Source organism: Hypanus sabinus, chromosome 11 (assembly GCF_030144855.1).
Source record: "Hypanus sabinus isolate sHypSab1 chromosome 11, sHypSab1.hap1, whole genome shotgun sequence".
Taxonomy (NCBI): domain Eukaryota; kingdom Metazoa; phylum Chordata; class Chondrichthyes; order Myliobatiformes; family Dasyatidae; genus Hypanus; species Hypanus sabinus.
In genome coordinates, this window is record NC_082716.1 from 55503418 (window position 1) to 55523641 (window position 20224).

Below are 20224 nucleotides of genomic sequence, written 5' to 3' on the forward strand. Positions count from 1 at the left end.
AATAAACATCCAATTTATTTGATAATCACGTCCCCCTTCCTTTAAAATACCTTGTGAATGGGAAATACCTGACAAGGTATTTGTATTTATAGTGCCTATAAAAAGTACTTGCCCCACCACACTTGGAAGTTTTTGTGTTCTATTGTTTTATAACGTTGAATCACAGGGGATTTAATTTAGCACTTTTGGATACCGACCAACAGAAAAAGACTCTTTTGTGTCAAAGTGAAAACAGATCTCTACAAAGTAATCTAGATTAATTACACATATAAAACACAAAATCATTGATTGCATAAGTAGTAGTCACCCCCTTCAAGTATTTAGTAGATGCACCTTTAGAAGCAATTAGAGGTTTCCCTCATTATCCATAAGTAAAGCGTTTCAATGAAACCTTTCGTAAGCTGAAATGGTGTAAAGCGAAGAAGCAATTACCATTAATTTATATGGAAAAATTTTTGAGCGTTCCCAGACCCAAAAAATGACCTACCAAATCATACTAAATAGCACATTAAACCTAAAATAACTCGAACGTACAGTAAAAGCAGAAATGATATGATGAATATACAGCCTATATAAAGTAGAAATATTGTATGTATGGTGTAGTTTCACTATCAAACTCGGGAAAACAGTGAGCCAAAATTGATTTGGGGAAAAAAAATTGGCACGTACACGCATACGCAAACAACTCGCACAAGGCTTCACGGTCATTGTCATCTTTCTTGGGGTAAACACACATATAAAGTGGGCGTCTTTTTTTGTAAAAGCGAAAATCCTCTGGTTAGTGAAAACAGGTACTAATATAGGTCTTTTGTAACTGTGAGCTGTCGTAAAGTGAAGGTTCAAAAAACGGGGGCATCCTGTATAGTTTTAAGTCTGTGTGGACAGGTCTCTATCAGCTTTGCACATCTGCACACTGCAATCTTTCCCAGTTGTTCAAAAAGCTGCTCAGGCTTTGTCAGACTGCATGGGGATCCTGACTGAACGGCCCTTTTCAAGTCCAACCACAAATTCTCTTTTGGACTGAGGTCTGGACTCTGACTTGGCCACTCCAAGACATTAACTTTGATTGATTTTAAGCCATTCCTGGGCAGCTTTTCTCTTGCAGACTGCAACAGATTTTCATCCAGGATTTCTCTATTTTTGCTGCATTCATTTTGCCTTCTACCTTCATAAACCTTTCAAGGCCTGCTGCAGTGAAGCATGTCCACAACGTGATGGACCCTCCACCATGCTTCACAGTAGGGATGGTGTGTTTGTGATGATGTGTGGTGTTTGGCTTGCAACAAGCAAAACATTTAGTCCGATGGCCAAAAAGCTCAATTTTGGTTTCATCAGACCATAGAACCTTCCAGCTGTCTTCAGGGTCTCCCACATGCTTTTTAGGCAAGCTCTAGCCAAAGTTTCATGTGAGTTTTTTTTCAGTAGCTTTCTCTTTGCCACTGTCCAATAAAGCTATGACTGGTGAAGCATGCAGGCAACAGTTGTATGTACATTCTCTCTCATCTCAGCCACTGAAGCTTGTAACTCCTCCAGAGTTGTCATGGGTCTCTTGGTGGCCTCCCTCACTAGTCCCTTTCTTGCACCGTCGCTCAGTTTTTGAGGACTACCTGTTGTAGACAGTTTTACATCTGAGCCATATTCTTCCTATTTCTTGATGACTCCAAGGGATATTCAGTGACTTGGAAATATTCTTGTACCCTTCTCCTGACTTGTGCTTTGCAATAATCTTTTTGTGAAGTTGCTTGGAGTGTTCCTTTGTCTTCATGGTGTAGTTTTTGCCAGGATACTGACTCACCAGCAGTTGGAACTGCTGGAACAGGTACAGGTGTACTACTGTCAATTGAAGCACCTGTTTTTAGAGACCTGTGTGCAGCCAAGATCTCCATTTAACTAATTGTGTGACTTCTAAAAACTATTGGCTGCACCAGTGATGATTTGGTGTGTCATATTAAAGGGAGTGAATACTTATGCAGTCCACTATTTTGTGTTTTATATTTGTAATTAATTTAGATCACTTTGTAGAGATCTGTTTTCACTTTGACACAAAAGAGTCTTCTGTTGATCAGTGTCAAAAAAACCAAATTAAACCCACTATGATTCAATGTTGTAAAACAAGAAAACTTCAAAGGGGAGGGAATAATTTTTAAAGGCACTGTACTTGCATCAGAAGGTTGGTTATTGCTACTTCCAAAGTAAAAAGTTGGACAGTACAATTAAGTGGAGTTACATGTCTGAAAGTTGGGGGGCGGGGGTCATCAGGATTATCTTTGTTTCTTTATATCATGGAAAGGCTGATGCTATACAAGTCACATGCTTTTCACAGACACACCAGGGTTGAGTTATTTCAGAGCTTCCACCTTGTCTTGTATAGATAATGAATGGTGTTTATGCTTTACACCACGAGAAGCACTTCCTTTATTTAATGACGACGTGACTGGGGCTAGATAAGCACAGGTTATAAAAATAAATGCAGAATAACACAGTAACGACTTGCTTCATTTAAAGACCATGCCAACGGCTGATTCTGCTAGTGGCGGCTTTGGAGATTTGAAATTAGGCCGGTGAAAATAATGTCTGAACCAGCGGTGGAACTGGGTTACTGATGGCCAGATTTGAGGTGGTCAACCTGTAGAACTCTGAGGATCAGAAGATCTAGTTCACATCCAACTTGAGCAGGGACCCGTGGGCAGCCACCTCGGTGCAGTGTGGTTTTGTAGATGAGCCATTCAGCTCTCAGTTAGATGCAAGAGTTAATTTTGAAGAGTGGCAGAGTAATCCTTGGTCCTCTGCCCAACATTTGTATCTGAATCAGTATCACTTAGTAAGATGATTATCTGATCATAATTATATTGCAGATTAAACGTAGTGAGAGAAGTGTAGATTGACTTTATTTATTTGTTGCATATATATCAAAACACAGTGAAGTCCGTCAATTGCTTCAAATCAAATCAGCGAGGATTATTTGGAGGACAGCCATGCTTATGGTGCCAATGTAGTGTACCCATAACTTGCTAACCCTAACTGTATGTCTTTTGGAATGTGGGATGAAACCAGAGCACTTGGTGGAAACACATGCGGACATAAACTCCTTTCAGACTATGGTGGGAATAGAATCCCGATCGCTGTGAGGTGATTGCATTAACTGCTATGCTAGCATGACATGTAGAGGAACTAATAGATGGGTCCACCATTAGTGGCTCTTCCCCCCCCCCCCCCCATTGTTACCACCACTGTTAGAGTAATTTTTGGGTTTAGGTCATTTACACTTAGCAAATGGCTTTGGCCACCAGTCTTCTGTTCCTAAAAGCTGGGAATACCAGAATACCAGTCCATTTGTAACAATGCATTTCCTAAAAGCTCTGAATACCAGTCCGGAGATGATCCTGGTGCCTAATGAGTGGATGTAGACCAGTAGGTGTGAGGTTTGCATGTAGTTTCAAAGGCAGCATTATCTATACTTTGTAAATATGGATTGTCCGCATGTAAAATACCAAATAAATGTCTTGTGGATTCAGTTTGGAACAATGGATTCCTGAATACCAGTCCAGACGCTGCTGGTGCCAGTGGGATGGATGTAATTAGAAGGTGTGAAAAGTTTGTATTAACTTCAAAAGAAAGCATTGTATATACTTTGTAAAAATGGATTGCCCTTTGTTTGGCAAATAAATATTGAGTCCCACACTGGGCCAACTGACCTTTCTACTGAAAGCATCTTGGTATGATGTGATGCCTTGTTTTGTCAAATAAAGAAGCTGCTTTGTATCTACCAGTAACTCTCTCTCCGGTGATTTCACTCACACAACAACCACAAAGCAGTGGTTGGAACATAGAAAACATTATTATAAGGAGGTAGTGTAATGGATGGAGAAAGATTAAAAGGCTCTGTGCCCAATCACCAATACTATCACTTTTCTCTTGAGCAATATTTATCTAACTTGAAAGGCATTTTAAGGGCATTTTATTTTAATTTGGTTTGCAATTTCCTCTATTCACTTGAAATAACTGATAGAGAAGGCAAGAATCGAGGGAAAACTTGGAATTGTTGCCGCTTCCCAATAAGTCAGCACTTACAGAAACACAGTAGGTAACCTGACCTCATACCTGTGCTGTATTTCAGAATTACAGGTTTTTTTTTCAAGCTCCTTGTCTCTTTAACCCCCTAAATTAAAGTTTGATATAAATGGTAAGTTCTTTTCCTTCTCAAAATCTACAACATTTTCTTAAATTAATTTGCAATACAATTTCTGTATCCTTTGCTGCCTGTATCTTTTACCAAACCTCCTAATAACTCTGCTCATCATTCTACCAATTCGGTGGTTTCAAGAAATTTCAGTATTAGTTTGTTCCAATGAAACAGAGAAAATTCTATATCTGTGGCACATCTTTATTTGTAGCTCAGTTTGTAAATAGTGCCACATTGGCACTTTTAAACACTTGACCTGAAGCCTCAAGGAAATGCTGCATCAAACAGCCAAAGATTTGGTCAAATAGGCAGGTTTGAGGAATATATTAATGGACAAAATGGAAGTGGTGAAGCAGAGTTTTAAGAGCCTAAGAAATGGACTTCATCACCATTCACAGAGATCATGGATAATCTTTGTTCTCACTTCCCCATAGTGCTAAATTCCAGCGCACTCCCCTAGTTCAACATTCCCTAACAAGGGGAAACATCATCACAACGTCCTTCTGAAAAGCTACCCCAAAACCTTGTGTGCTTACTTGATCTCTTCTTATTTTTGTAAACTCTTCAGAATATTGCCTTGTTCTTCGTAACACAAATTCCTCTTCCTTGGAATTAATCCAGTGACACAAAAGATTCTGCAGATGCTCGAAATCCAGAGCATTATGCACAAATGCTAGAGGATCTCAGCAGGTCAGGCAGCGTCTATGGAGGGAAATCAAAAGCCTCAAAAAGGTGGTATCCATCATTAAGGACTCCCATCACCCAGGATGTGCCCTCTCCTCTTTGCTGCCATCAGGGAGGAGGTACTGGAGCATGAAGAAACATGCTCAGTGTTTTAGGAACAGCTTCTTCCCATATACAATCAGGTTTCTGAACCTACAATGAACCACCTCATCGACACAACCTCACTATTTCTTTGCTGTCTGTATATACATCAAATTAAATAACAATTTCACAATGTGTCAGTAGCATATGACACATCCTGATGAAGGGTCTTGGCCAAAAATGTTGACTGTTTACTCTTTTCCATTAATGCTGCCTGGCCTGAGTTCCTCCAGCATTTTGAGCGTATTACTTTGATTTCCAGTATCTGCAGATTTTTCTCTGTCTGTAATTTTAAACCTGATTTTAAATTTGCAAGCCAAGACCTTCATCAGGACTGGAAAAGAAGAGGGCCCAAGTCAGAATGAGAAGGTGGTGGGGAGGGTATAAGAACAAGCTGGCAGGTGAGGGGGAAGATGGATAGGTGGGTAGGGGCAAGATGCGAGAAGCTGTCTGTAAGACACACATCATTCTTTGTTAAAGACAGACACGGCTTTTGCCAAATTTCTGCACTATTATTGCAAGACTCCATTCCTTTTTGAATGCTAGTTTTACATAATCTAGCATCATTTAACTAATTTCTTTTTAATTCTTTTGGTCAATGTGGATAACTTCGCATTTCTCCAGATTGTATTACATCTTGGCTAATTTTGCCCATTCTTATCTGGGTACTCTGTACGGTTTCTATCCCTTTAAAGAGTTTTTGTACTGTCCTCAGAATTTATTTACCATCTACTTGTACATCATCCAGAAACTTGAATCTATTAACATAATTTAGAAATGGCTGAGGTGTCAAGCTCCAATTCCTAAGGCACTCAACTTGTAACTGACCCATTTAGTATTGCTGTTTTTCATTTGTTAAGCAGCTTTTTCCCTATACCTTGTGCAGATGTAGCAAGCAAGTTTTATGAAATACCTTATGACACCATTTGTAGAAATCAGAATTCCATTGACTACAATCACTGGGAATTAACTACCCTATGGAGTAGAAAATTCCAAAGATTCACAGCCTTTAGAGTGAGGCATTTGCTCTTCCGCTCAGTTCTCGATTGGCTAGTTGAAGGTATTCTTGTGATTTTGGATCAGATGTTAAGACCCATACTTCCTTCATTGAGTTAACTGTTATTTTAAGTACCATTTAAGCTTTTCTCAGAAACTACCCAGGTTTTGGTTGGTGAAGTGTTTGCTATCTTACAATTTATTTTGTTGGAGGCACAATAGACTGCAGATGTTGGATATGTAAGCACCACACAAAGCTCCTGGAGGAGCTCAGCAAGTCATAAGACATAGAAGCAGAATTAGGCCATTTGGCCCATCGGGTCTGCTCCACCATTTGTTTATGGCTGATTCATTATCCCTTTCAACCCCATCTCCTGCCTTCTCACCATAACTTTTGACACCGTTACTAATCAAGAACCTGCCAACCTCTGCTTTAAATTTCAGCCTCCAAAGCCATCTGTGGCAATGAATTCCACAGGTTCAGCACCCTCTGGCTCGAGAAATTCCTCCTCATCTCTATTCTAAAGGGACGTCCTTCTATTTTGAGTCAAGCAGCATGTAAGGAGGGAAATGACAAATGTTTCAGGTTGAGACTCGTCTGATCTGGAAGGAAAGAGGGGAGACGGCTAGTATAAATCAGGTTCCTTTTAATGTGGGTAATGGCTGAGGATTGGATGATTCTTTATAGGGATGCCCCTCAGAGTGCCTTGTCTTGCATTTTTCAAGTGAATAGAAAACTGGTCAGGTGACTTGAGCAGAGTCATTCCTGAAAGGATGTGAAGTGCTGGGAGAGGGGGCAGAGTGGAGTTACCAGAATTGTCCCAAATGTGACGGACTTTGATTTTGAAGATAGACTGTGGGATCTGGGGATGTTCTCCTTGGAGCAGGGAAGGTTTAGGATAGCTGGATTTTTATAAATAACTGGATCAAGGGTACATATGTAGATTTAAACTAGATGGTTAAAGATCCAGGTGAGGAAGTGTAACATTTCCTTCATTCCACTGGAGTTTATGGAGCCAGAGGTCACAAAATACTTCTGGGAAGAAAATTAGGTGAAATTAATGCAAACTCAAATGTATTTCTAATCATGTGCTTCTGGTTTAAATTTTTCAGCTCCCCGTCCTACTAACGGAGTTGAATTCCTTGCAACGAAATGTGTGGATGTCAGGAAACATCATCAGAAGTCCAGATGGTTCATGCCGTGGGGTCCCAACCAATGTGAAAAGAAAATCCAGGAGTTCACTGAAGCTATGAAACAACAGATTGAAGCCAATGATATTGTGTTTGCGGTGCATATCCCACATCAAAGCTGGGAGATGAGCTCCTGGTTTCAGTTCCTGTTGGTGGTTTTGCAATTTGAGATTGAATTTCAAATAGACAACGAAATAGGTGAGTTCCAGCATAAGAGGGGAGGAGCATATATTTTTTCATATAATATGTACGACAATTGGATCCTAAATGTTAATTGGATGTTCTTTCTTCAAGCTGGGCATGCTGTACTTAAAAAGCGGAGTAAATTTTATTCGACTGAGATTCCAGATATTTGATTTGGGGAAAGTAAAGGAAAATTAGTGGGCCAGTCAACTTCCTGAACTGGCTGACCCAGTGTTGTCCTCAACACCATCTTTTTGTGCTCTTCTATTGTGAGCCTTAAATATCTTGTATTTTAAAGGTCTGTTAAGATTGACCTTGAGTAAATTCAACAATTCCACCTCTATAGCCTTCTGTGGAAGAGAATTAATTTACTTAGAATTCTCTAAGAGAAGATATTCTTAAATGCCTGCAATTGAAATGAATACCCCCCCCCCCCCCCCATTCTGAAACTACTAGAGTAACACACAAAATGCTGGAGAACTCAGCAGGTCAGACCATATCTGTGGGGGAAAGAGGACAGTCAACATTTTGGGTTGAGACCTTTCATCAAGACTGGAAAGAAGAAGGGGAGTAGGGGAAGGCAGGGAACGGAGCAAGAGCTGGTAGTTCATGGGTAAATCAAAGTGAGAGGGGAACATAGGCAGATGAGGGAAGGCAAGGGTGGGAAGCTGGAATGTGGTTGGTGGAAGTGACAAAGAATTGAAGAAAATGAATTCTGAACAGTGGACCATGGAATAAATGTTAAAAAAGTGAGGAGGGGAACCAAATGGAGGGACGTGTGGGTGAAGAGCAGATTGAGCAGGTGGGAAATGGAAAGTGATTGGGTGATTGGATTAGTAGAATAAGGGAGAACTGGAGTGGAAGGTGGTAGAGGGGAATGGTTACTAGAAGTTTAAAAATAAATCTCCATGCTGTCAAGTTGGAGACTGCCAACACAGAATATGAGGTGCTGTTCCTCTAATGAGTCTAGCCACAAGTTGGCATTGGAGGAGTTGTGGAGAGATATGTCAGTGTGGGGGTGGGAAGTGGAATTAAAATGGCTGCCACCAGGCGATCTTGGCTGTTGTGGCAGACAGTGAAGGTCCTTGATGAAGCGATGCTCCAATCTATATTGGGTCTCCACAATGTGAAGTAGGGGTTCCCAACTTTCTTTAGGCCGTTAAGCAAGGTGTCCATGGACCCAGTTTGGGAATCCCAGGTGTAGAGGATGCCACAGCAGGAGCAAGAGATGCAATGAACCACACCAATAAATTCACATGCGAAGGGCTGCCACACCTGTAGGACTGTTTCAGTCCCCAAATGGTGTATTCACAGGACTAACTCTTCACGAGGTGGTGAGGATAAGTGCCAGGAGTGAACGATGGGGAGGATTAGTGGCAAGGGAGTAACGGAGTGATCCCTGCTGAAAGCTGAGTGGGGAGGGGATTGGAAGATGAGCCTGGTGTGGGACCCTGTTGGAGATGGCAGGAGTTGCGGAGAATGGTATATGGAATACAGAGGTTCACAGGATGGTGGGAAAGATTCTATTATATTCCCATACTGATGTGTCTGTCCATAACCACCTCTACTCTAAGCTGAAGCTTGGCGTGGATTAGAGGAACAGCATGTCACATTCTGCTCTGGTAGACTCCAAGCTGATGGCATGAACATCAATTTATTACTGGTAATCACTCCTTTTTGCCTGTCCTTTGTTTTTCCTTTATCAAACCTGCCTCACCAGCCCTTCTCATTCTCTCCGCTCACCTACTTGATGATATGCCCATTACCCACTCATTCCTCCCTTCCATATCCCTACTCGCCTCTTTCCCTTTCCTTCCCTTTATCCTATGCTCCACTGTCCTATCAGATTCCATCTTCTTCAGCCCTTTGGCACTTCCCCATGTCACTTTCCAACTTCTGACTCATTCCTGCATTCATCCTATCACCTGCCAGCTTTTACATCATCCCACGCTCAGCACCCTTTTATACTAGCCAGTCTTTCTTTCCAGTCCTAGTCCAGACCCAGAACATTAGCTGTTATTTCCCTTCATAGATGCCTTGATCTGCTCTAGATTCCTATCACCTGCAGTCTTCCCAATATGGGAAACATTTTCATCAACCAATCCAACCAATCCCCCTCAGAACCTGCTGAGTTCCTCCAGCATTTTGTGTGTGTCCCTTCAGAATCTTGTATGTTTCAATAATTTCTCCTCTTGTTTCTCTATTTCACAATAAGTATAGGCCCAACCGACTTAACCCCTCTTTATGGATGAACCCTTCATTGTGGGAATCAGTCCAGTGATACATGTTTTTTGGTATCAAGAGATACACTCCACAGGACACCTACATTCGTGAATGTTAACTGTCACTGTTTAGTCCATGTCTGAAGGCCAAGTGGCTTTTGCTACATGCAGGCATGGACTGGTTCAATGTTTCAGATCTTTGACCTGGTGTGAAGGGGATGCTCCTATTATTGATCAAGATAAGAGTTCTTAGCAAAACGTTCTGAACTGAATGAAATACTGAGCAAGGCTGGAACTGGATGGCTCAATCTGAACCTATAAAGTTTTTTTTTTACAGACTATACACTTGACCCAAAGAGTTTATGGCTCTGATTGGAATTGACATTGCGTTGGTCTGGCCAAGAACGACACAGGCACAAACTGATCTTTTCCTCAAATGTGATCTGTGCAGAGTTCACTTTTTCTTTGCAACTGTGTAGGTTCTTCCTAAAGAAGTGTCGTTATGCTGTTAGATAATTTTGCCCCTGTAAGTGCCCTCAGTGGCAGGAGAATTGAGGGAGATGAGAAGGAAAAGATTATAAGGGACTAAGTGGGGTAAATGGGTGTGCTTGTAGAGGTCACATAGATCTGGTGGGTTGACTGGCCTGTGTCACAAAATGTTTCCTACCAGCAGGTATTATTGGGTAGCCATTATTCCAATTCGCGCCCCTATCCCTAAACTTTAATAAAATGTTATTGTACCAACAAAATTGGGGAATTAATTTGAAAGCTTTCTGATTTATGTTTTCTTGCTTTTTAAGTGAGGATTCTGGCCTGGAGGTTCAAAATGCCCTAATTGTTATACTTAGCAACTTTGGATCATGGACCACTTTAGTGGTGGTCTGCTACCTCTCAATGGACTTAATACTTTGAAATGTGCCACTGAAGATAAATTAAATCATGAGGCTTAGAGCTGGGTCAGCAATTGGTCAGGTTGATGGGCTTGGAGTGTTCTGGTTGTGAGATGATGGAGATTCGGGCCTGGGGGATTGGTGAATGGTGATGGGAGTGGTCATTTGGTGATTATGTTGGTAAGGGACTCCATTACCAGCACACAGATTGTGAATGTGGCTTTTTCGATGTGGAAAGCGGGGTAGGGAATGGGTAGCTAGATATAGGAGGGTCTGAAGGACAAAAGGTTCAAACTTAATGTATAGCTGTGAGCATCTTTTGGAGCAACATAGTCCAGATTTCTCTCTCCAAAAAAATGTTGCATGGGCAATGATATAATTTGATTGTCAGATGCCAGAGGTCACATAAAGTGATCTGAAAATGTTTCCTGTTACAGTTTACTTGATGGTATTTGGGCTCCCCTCAATTCTAGTTTTTTTTTACAGTATTATGTGTAGACTCGTTTCTGTTAAAGAATCTGGGTTTATAATTTGGTTCAAAATTGTATCACTAGAAAATGTAATTGTTCTTTTGCATTTAAGATTTTTCTGGTTGAAATATGAATTTGATTTTCAGGTTTATTAAACTGAGGGATTGCTTCAGCATAATGTTAGTAAAACCAAAGTATCTCTCTGTCTTAATTAAATAGAGCTTCTTGATGACTAATACTTTTCTGTCTGGCACATAGCTTGACTTTTAGATTCAACAGCATTGATTCGTAAATAATCTGCAGATCAGACAAAACACATAGAAAGCGGAATCAACATTTTGGCTCACTGAATCTGCTTTACGATTGTTGCTTTTGGTGTTATTGCTTCTGGGCTTTTTGTCTTTAACTACTAGTGCCTTTTGTAATATGTGTTTGTTAGATTGAAGTTGGAACTCATTCCCGTTCAGCAAGTTGTATTAAGTAATTGGATGACATCTGCAGAGTGGCTGGGGTGCACTGGGGTAGCTCCACACACAAAATGCTGGAGGAGCTCAGCAGGCCAGGCAGCATCTATTGGGGGGGTGGGGGGGGAAGTACAGTCGATGTTTCAGGCTGAGACCCTTCCTCAGCACTGGGGTAGCTCAGTGGGCTTGAGGACAATATAAGGATGGGGAAATTGATAAATCATTGTACAAATGAATCTAGAGATTCTGTTTCTAATTATCATGTGCATTATGTACTGATAATTATTTTTACTAGCGTGGTATAATCTGTCTAGCCTAGAAACTGTTAGCTACTTTTCATTTGATTAATTGTGTTTGATCTCTCTTCATTTGCATAGTTATTCATTAGGCCAGAAACAGACTGATTTTTCGACAGGCTTCTCACCCTGGTCCCCACCTTAAACAGATTTTCACTTTCTCCAAACCTGAGCAGTAGCCATGGGCACTTGCATGGGCCCAAGCTAAGCCCGCCTCTTTGTCTGCTATAGAACAGTCAATGTTCAAAGACTTCCCCAACTCTTCCTCTGCTACATTGACGACTGCATTAGCGCTGCTTCATACGCCCATGCTGAACTTGCTAATTTTGCCTCTAACTTCCACCCTAAGTTCACTTGCCCCATCTCTGACACCACCTTCCCCTTTCTTCATCTCTGTCTCCATCTATGGAGACAAACTGTCAATCAACATCTTTAATAAACTGACCAACTCCCATGGTTATCTCAACTGTACACTCCGACCCCGCTTAACGCTGAGGATGTGCCCCTCAGATGTGGAGTGCTTTGTAAATCAGCTCTAGGTGGGGTGATCATAACATTATGTAAATGGACATGTCTGATTTTAAAAAAATCAAACCAGATATATCTGATATTTAATGTATACACAGTGATTTGTGGAATAACAAACATGCAAATAGGCCTGACCTGTACATCGGTGGAGGGAAGCAGGTGGTGGTTGCATCTCAGAGGAGGGACCAGGCTGTGGGTCTTCCTGTAACTTAGCTTCTTCAAGAAGACTGCCTTTTCTTAAGTTTCATCTCTCAAAACAGTTCTTGGGAGTAGGAAATCATGTCAGGAACATCTCTCTCTTTGCTTTTTTGCTTCACTCCCAGTCAGGGTCATTATCGATGAGCACTGAAAATTTCAAAGAGGCACCAATATCAACTGGATGGTCACCAGCTTCCAAAAAGTGTATCACTTGCGGTTTCACATCGTGCTAATGCTTTTCCTAGACATCTGAGCTACAGGCCGTTTTCCCGGCATTATGGGTGAAAACAAAATGGACTAAATTGGCAAAGGTGGAAGAATATTTACACACGCGGGGTTGGCAGAGCATAAACTAATGTGTGGTTGGCTTTGAGTGGCTCGGCCTATATAAAGTACTCTCATTGGCTGATTGAATGTTTAATTGTTGTTGCTCTTGAGAAGTTTTAGGTGTTTAGAATCAATTTTTTGTCATTTAAAAAACTTTCAATGAAGAATTAAATAGCCACGTTGTAATGAATCAGCATTACGTCGGGTAGTGTTTTGTGGGATCTGAGTGTACATCTTCCCACCCCATCTCCTGTAAGAATGCTATTCCCTTTTCTCAGTTTCTTTGTCCCCACCACATTTGTTCCCAGGATGTGGCTTTCCATTCCAGGGACTCCTTTTTCAAAGAACGGGGTTTCCCTCCCTCTACTATTGATGCTGCCCTCACCCGCATCTCCTCCATTTCCCAAACATCCTGCTCACCCCATCTTCCCAGAGCCATCATAGTGATAGGGTCCATCTTGACCTTGCTTACCACTCCATCACTCTCGACATCTGCAACCTCCACTACCTCGAAAGGGATCCTACCACTAAACATATCTTTACCTCCCCCATCCCGCCACTCTCCGCAGGGCTTGTTGCCTCTGTGATTCCTTGGTCTATTTGCCCCTGCTATTAATCTCCCTCCAGGCACTTAACCCTGCAAGCGGCCTAAGTGCCACACCTGCCCATACACCTCCTCCCTCAAGTCTACTAAGGGCCTCAGGCAGTCCTTCCAGGTGAGGCAGCACTTCGCCTGTGAATCTGCTGGCATCACCCGTGCTCCAGATGCGACCTCCTCTACATCGGTGAGACTGGTCGTAGATTGGGGGAATCGCTTCGTCAAGCACCTCCACACCATCCGCCACAAGTGTGACTTCCCAGTGGTCGAATATTTTAATTCTGATTCCTATTCTGACATGTCAATCCATGGCCTTGTGCCAAGATGAGGCTGCCCTCTGGATGGAGGAGCAACACCTTGTATTCCAACCTGTTGGTAGAATAAATATCAATTTCTCCTTCCAGTGAACAAATTCTCCCCTTCCACTTTCTCCATTCCTCATTCTAACCTTTCACTTCTCACGTTCATATTACTTTCCCCTGGGTCCCCTCCTCCTTCTCTTTCTCCTATTGTCCACTCTCTCCTGTTACCAGATTCTTCCTTCTCCAGCACTTATCCTTTCCCACCCACCTGGCTCTACCTGTCAACTTCCAGCTAGCCTCGTTCCCCTCTCCCACCTTTCAATTCTGGCACCTTGCCCCTTCCTTTCCAGTCCTAAGAGTCTCAGGGTCAGGCAGCATCTCTGGAAAAGAGTAAACGGTTGACATTTCGGGCCGAGTTCCTCCAGCACTTTGTGTGTGAAGTTTCCACTTTGTCCACAGTTTTCAATTTTATGTTAATCAGAGAAATAATGTTTCATGGGATCCTGGATTGCTTTTTACACGTAGAGTTCAAGAAGAAGCAATAAAGCTACAGAAACAAAAATGTTTTGTATCTGCTTGTAAAGGAAAATGGAACCTAGTCTATTGACCTATCTTATTTTGTGCTCTGTGGCTATCCAATGAAGCCACAAGGATCCTGTTTAAGCCAATGATGCGCTAATGAATTCCATTCCTTTTATCTTCCATTGGAACTTCTGTATTTCATACTTGAATATCGGTAAAGAAATTATTAGTGTTTCTTGGTTAATATCAAGTAAGTACCATTCTCAGGGTTCAATCTAAACAATGACCACTTGCGTAAACAAAATACAGAGAATATTCAAGTATGGACTGTTGGTTTTAAAAGAATTAAAGAAAATTTGAAGAATTATCGTAATTATTGCACTAAAATAGATTTAGTTTTTGTCCAAATTGTGTTATTTCTTGTAAAATTTGGTGTAATGTATGTTTTTTTGTGTGGATGTTGTTTATTTGGTCATGTGTGGCTGTGATTCTGCTGCGAGTAAGTTTTTTATTCCACCTGTGCATAGGACAATAACCTTAACTTTGACTTCAGTATTTTCTCCTTCATTCTATCCACGGCATTCTGCTGTTAATTAGTCACAAGGCTGGATGGAGAGAAAATTAATATTATGACCAAAGTTATACAAAATGGTCTTTTTAAAAAAGAAACTTCAGATATCGTTGGATCCACATCTCAGACTGCTTGAGTTTTGATTGAGTTAGAAGGTAATTGATAAAAGAGTTAGCAAAACCTGCAAATAGTAATCATATCCCTTGTGGGCGAAATGAAGCTTATTCATGCAATCAAGATGAAATAAATACTCTGCTTCAACAACATTTGGCAGTTCTCCAGGAATAACACAGCTGTTCAAGTGGATTAGTCGTCAGGGGTGACAGACACAGTGGAGTGACATTATGTTGGATTGGCATGTACCTCAGGCTGTGGAGAACTAGCATTAATCAGGCATTTGCCCACAAGTTTTCTGTACTGTTTTTCTATAAAGACAACCTACACAAAAAGGTTTTGTTTCAAACATTTCTAATCTTTCTTGATGCACTTCTGTTTTGACGTGTAGAAATCCTTCATTTGAATTGGTATGGACCTTGTCATATATTGAAAATTAAAATAATGAAACTTGGGAAAATATTTTCTTACTTGTGATCAAAAAAAATTATCTACGGGGGTTTGCGTGACCTATGCAGGCTGCTGGAGTGCTGTCTTACGAAGCAGCAGTAACTGCTTTCTATTACCATGTGCATATTAAGCTAAATCAGCACAGACAGAAAATTATACAGTTAATCATGGTTTGTGTGGCCTACGCAAATACTATGTCTCAGGAAACTTAACATGGTTCCAAATGTTGGTGGGTAGCTTAATAAAATTATCGCAATATATAATCAAGCTTTTTAAAATATGTGTACTTTATCATTTGGATCACGTAGCATTAAAGCCACTTCCATTTTGTTGCTTTGTATATGAATGGTGTGAATGTGGATAGTGTGTTGGCAACCCCATTCACAGCTCAATGTCTGCACTTGGGGACCAGCCTCACAGATAATGCCATTAATGCTAATAGGAGATCTGGTGCCCATGAAATTAGATTCCAGCAGAAGCCAATCACTTCAGGACTGTCGTCAAGGATTAGTCTTTTTTTAAATCCAGTGCCATTTTATTCCAAAATAGTCTGTACTGCTGATGAAAGTCTATAAATGGATAACACATCTAACAGCAGATAATGAATAGTGTGGTTCACTGGTAGACCTCTGTAATACGATCCTCTATCATTGCAGTACACAAACAGCACTGGGTGACCTTGTGTTACTGAATTTCCTCTGCTATTTCTCAAGTTATTCTTGTATAGAAAAGCTCCATTACAAAACAATGGTACTGACCTGATGAGGGGTCTCGGCCTAAAACATCAATGGTTCACTCTTTTCCATAGATGCGGTCTGGCCTGCTGAGTTCCTCCAGCATTTTGTGGTGTTGCATGTTTTTTTAATGTTTATAGGAATCGGAGTGTATTTTGTAGAAGGTTGGTGCCCTTTCATTTAAAAAATGAATAAATACACCTATTTTTGTATTTAAATGATTGCATTTTGAGATTCATTTCAGGTTGCATTAGCAGAAGGACATCACAAATGTGATGAGCTGAATAGTGACTTTCATGTTAGTTCTTGTGCTCTCTCTGAGCTGCTCTGAAATCACTGTCTGCAGGTCCATTTTTAAAGTGAGAGGTTAGACTGTGGGTTTGGGCTGTCTGATAGCAGTTTGGTGACAAGAATGGTTGCAGGATGGCAGTGAGAAACTGGAAAAGGAAGAAAGTACAACATTCCACTGTTTGATCACTATGACAGAGCCTTCTTCCTCAATTGAGATCATTAACTATTTGAGCTAGTGTTTGTCAATATAATTGTAACCCACAAGGTTCCGTCGGCTGCGTAAGTCCAGGGAAGATAATATCTGGCCACATCAAACATGTGAGATTGAGGTGAAAAACCTCCTGTTCGTGTGGATACTGCATGATGTGTTACCCTGTTACAAATCATTACCACAAAATAACAGACAGTACACCATATGCAATTAAACAATTTGGCTTTATAATTCTAAATTTCACTAAAGGGTTAGTAAAGTAAAACAAAAAGAAAAGGGCCCATTTTAATGAAACAGTCTAATGTGCACAAGTTGGAGCTCACGGTTTTCCTTCTGCTGGTCCTCCATCGATTTCCCCAGGGTCTGTCGACTCCAGGGCCCACTCCTAATCCACTAGTTTCTGGTGTCTATGGCCTCTCCTTTCTGCATCTCCTCTCTCCATCTTCTGCCGAACAAAAGACCCAGATCACCTCGATCTCAGGCACACAACACTCCCTTCATTGGACAGCACACATTCCATAGCCCCCGTTATCTCTAACCATAACCCAAGCACTGCCGCCACAGAAAAACCATTATGTTTCCAGTGAAACCTTTCCCAGGGTGTCAAATAATGAAACTTAAAATTCTGGGAAATTGTAGGAGGATGGAGTGGCACTGCTCCAGTAATCTCGGTATCATCTAAATCTCCCGCACTGTCTGTGGAATTTGCATGTTCTCCCTGTGATCACAATGTCACCCTGTGAACCAGCTTCTTAACGCGACTCGACGCCACGCTGGAAATTTCCTTCAGTGTTGATCAGTGTTGGGAGTCGATGTGTGAGAGAAGCAACTGCTTATCTGAAAGTAAGTGGAAGAGGGGAAATTGATGCTTTGAGAACTGGCAGAGAGTGGATAGAGTAAATGTCCTTCCTTTATGTTAAAGGAAATTCTTAATTTATGGATAGGATACCTGTCTCATTTTAGTTTTGTCAGAATCCTGGTCTGTGGATAATTAACTTACTGAGATGCAGCATGGTATAGACCCTTTGAGCCATGCTGCCCAGCAACCCCCTGTTTAATCCTAGCCTAATCCCAGGACTATTTGCAATGACCGATTAACCCACCAACCTGTACGTCTCTGGGCTGTGGGAGGAAACCAGAGCACCCAGAGGAAACTCGTGTGGCCATGGGGAGAACATACAAACTCCTTGCACGCAGTGGTGTCTGGCTCGCCTGTACGTTGAACTGTATTTATATTCGAATGCGCGCAGTCGATGAACTTACAGCACAGATGCAGATTGGCAGGTATGATGTTGGAGGCATCAGGGAATCACAAAGAAGGTTAGAGCTTCATGTCGAAGGATACACATTGTATCAAAAGGACAGGCAGAGGGAGCAGCATTGCTCTGTTGCTTAAAAAAGGAAATCAAATCATTAGAAAGAGGTGACATAGGGTCAGAAGGTGTTGAAGCATTGTAGATAAAGCTAAGGAACTAAAAGGGTAAAAAGATCCTGGTGGGAGTTGTATACGGGCCCCCAAACAGCAGTAAGGATGGGATCTACAAATTACAACAGGAGATAGAAAAAGCATGCTTAAAGGGCAATATGACAATAATCATGGTGGATCTCAACGTGTAGGGAGATTTGGGGAAAATCAGGTTGGTGCTGGATTCCAGGAGAAGGGAATTTTTTTAGCATGACAATGAGATGGCTTTTTAGAGCTGCTCATAGTTGAGCCCACTAGGGGATCAGCTATTCTAGATTGGGTGTTGTGCAATGAACCAGAATTGATTAGAGAGGTTAAGGTGAAAGAACCCTTAGGGGAGTATTCACAATATGATCAAACTCGCCCTGAAATTTGAGAAGGAGAAGCTAAAGTCAGATGTATCAGTATTACAGAGGAGTAAAGGGAATTACAGAGCCATGAGAGAGGAGTTGGCCAGAATTGGTTGGAAAAGAACACTGGCAGGGATGACGGCAGAGCACCAATGGCTGGAATTTGTGGAAGCAATTTGGAGGGCCCATTTACATTACAAAGAGGAGGAAGTATTCTAAAGGAAAGATGACACAACCGTAGCTAACGAGAAGTCAAAGCCAACATAAAAGCCAAAGAGGCATCATATATTAGAGTAAAAATTAGTGGGAAGTTAGAGGATTGGGAAGCTTTTTAAAAAAAAACACAAAACAGAAGGCAACTAAAGTTTTTAGAATATAGATGGAATATGAAAGTAAGCTAGCCAATAATATTAAAGAGGATACCAAAAGTTTCTTCATATACATAAAGTATAAAAGAGAGGTGAGAGTGGATCATAGACCGCTGGAAAACAATGCTGGAGAGGTAGTAATAGGGGAAACAAAATGTGGGATCAGCTGAATAAGTACTCTGCATCAGTCTTTACTGAGGAAGATACTGTCAATATGGTGGAAATTCCAGATGTCAGGTGTCATGAGCGTGTGAAGTTACCATAACTATAGAGAAGGTTCTTGGGAAATTGGAAGGTCTGAAGGTAGATAAGTCACCTGGACCAGATGGCGTACATCTCAGAGTTCTGAAAGAGGAGGCTGAAAATATCATGGAGGCATTAGTAATGATCCTTCAAGAATCACTAGATTCCGGAATTGTTCCGGAACTCTGGAAAATTGCAAATGTCACTCCACTCTTCAAGAAGGGAGAGAGGTAGAAGAAAGGTAACTATAGGCGAGTTAGGCTGACCTCAGTGTTTGGGAAGATGTTGGAGTTGATTATTAAGGACGAGGTCTTAGGGTATTTGGAGACGCATGATAAAATAGGCCATAGTCAGCATGGTTTCTTCAAGGGAAAATCTTGCCTGACAAATCTGTTGGAATTCTTTGAAGAAGTAACAAGCAGGATAGACAAAGGAGAATAAGTTGATGTTGTGTATTTGGATTTTCAGAAGGACTTTGACAAGGTGCCACACACGAGGCTGCTTAACAAGCTATGAGCCCATGATATTACAGGAAAGATTCTAGCATGGATAAAACAGTGGCTGATTGGCAGAGGCAAAGAGTGAGAATAAAGGGAGACTTGTCTTTGGTTGCTAGTGTTCCACAGGGGTCTGTGTTGAGACCAGTTCTTTTTATGTTAAAGTCATTGATTTGGATGTTGGAATTGATGATTGGAGACAATATGAAGATGGGTGGAGGGGCAGATAGTTTTGAGGAAGTAGAGAGGCCACAGAAGGACTTGGACATCTTAGGAGAATGGGCAAAGAAATGGCAGATGGATTACAGTGTCTGGAAGTGTATGGTCGTGCACTATGTTAGAAGAAATAAAAGGGTTGATTATTTCTAAATGGAGAGAAAATGCCAAAAACTGAGGTAGAAATGGATGTGGGAGTCCATGTGCAGGATTCCCTACAGGTTAATTTGCAGGTTGAGTCTTTGCTGCGGAAGGCAAATGCAATGTTAGCATTCATTTCAAGAGGACTAGAGTATAAAAGCAAGGATGTAATATTGAGACTTTATAAAGCACTGGTAAGGCCTCACTTTGAGTCTTGTGAGCAGCTTAGCGCCCCTTGTCTTAGAAAGGATGTGCTGAAACTGGAGAGGGTTCAAAGGAGCTTCACGAAAATGATTCCAGGATTGAATGGCTTGTCACATGAAGAGTGTTTGATGGCTCTAGGTCTGTATTCACTGGAATTCAGAAGAATGAAGGGTG

At 41.3% G+C, this 20224-nt stretch overlaps 1 protein-coding gene across 1 annotated transcript in view; it reads left to right on the plus strand.

Moving 5' to 3' along the window:
• The window catches only part of wls (Wnt ligand secretion mediator), a 66950-nt gene that overhangs the window by 14297 nt on the left and 32429 nt on the right, over positions 1-20224 (plus strand). The window contains exon 2 of the mRNA XM_059984364.1: positions 7118-7393. Coding sequence (XP_059840347.1) covers positions 7118-7393 — 276 coding nt within the window. The remainder of the gene's footprint in view (positions 1-7117; positions 7394-20224) is intronic.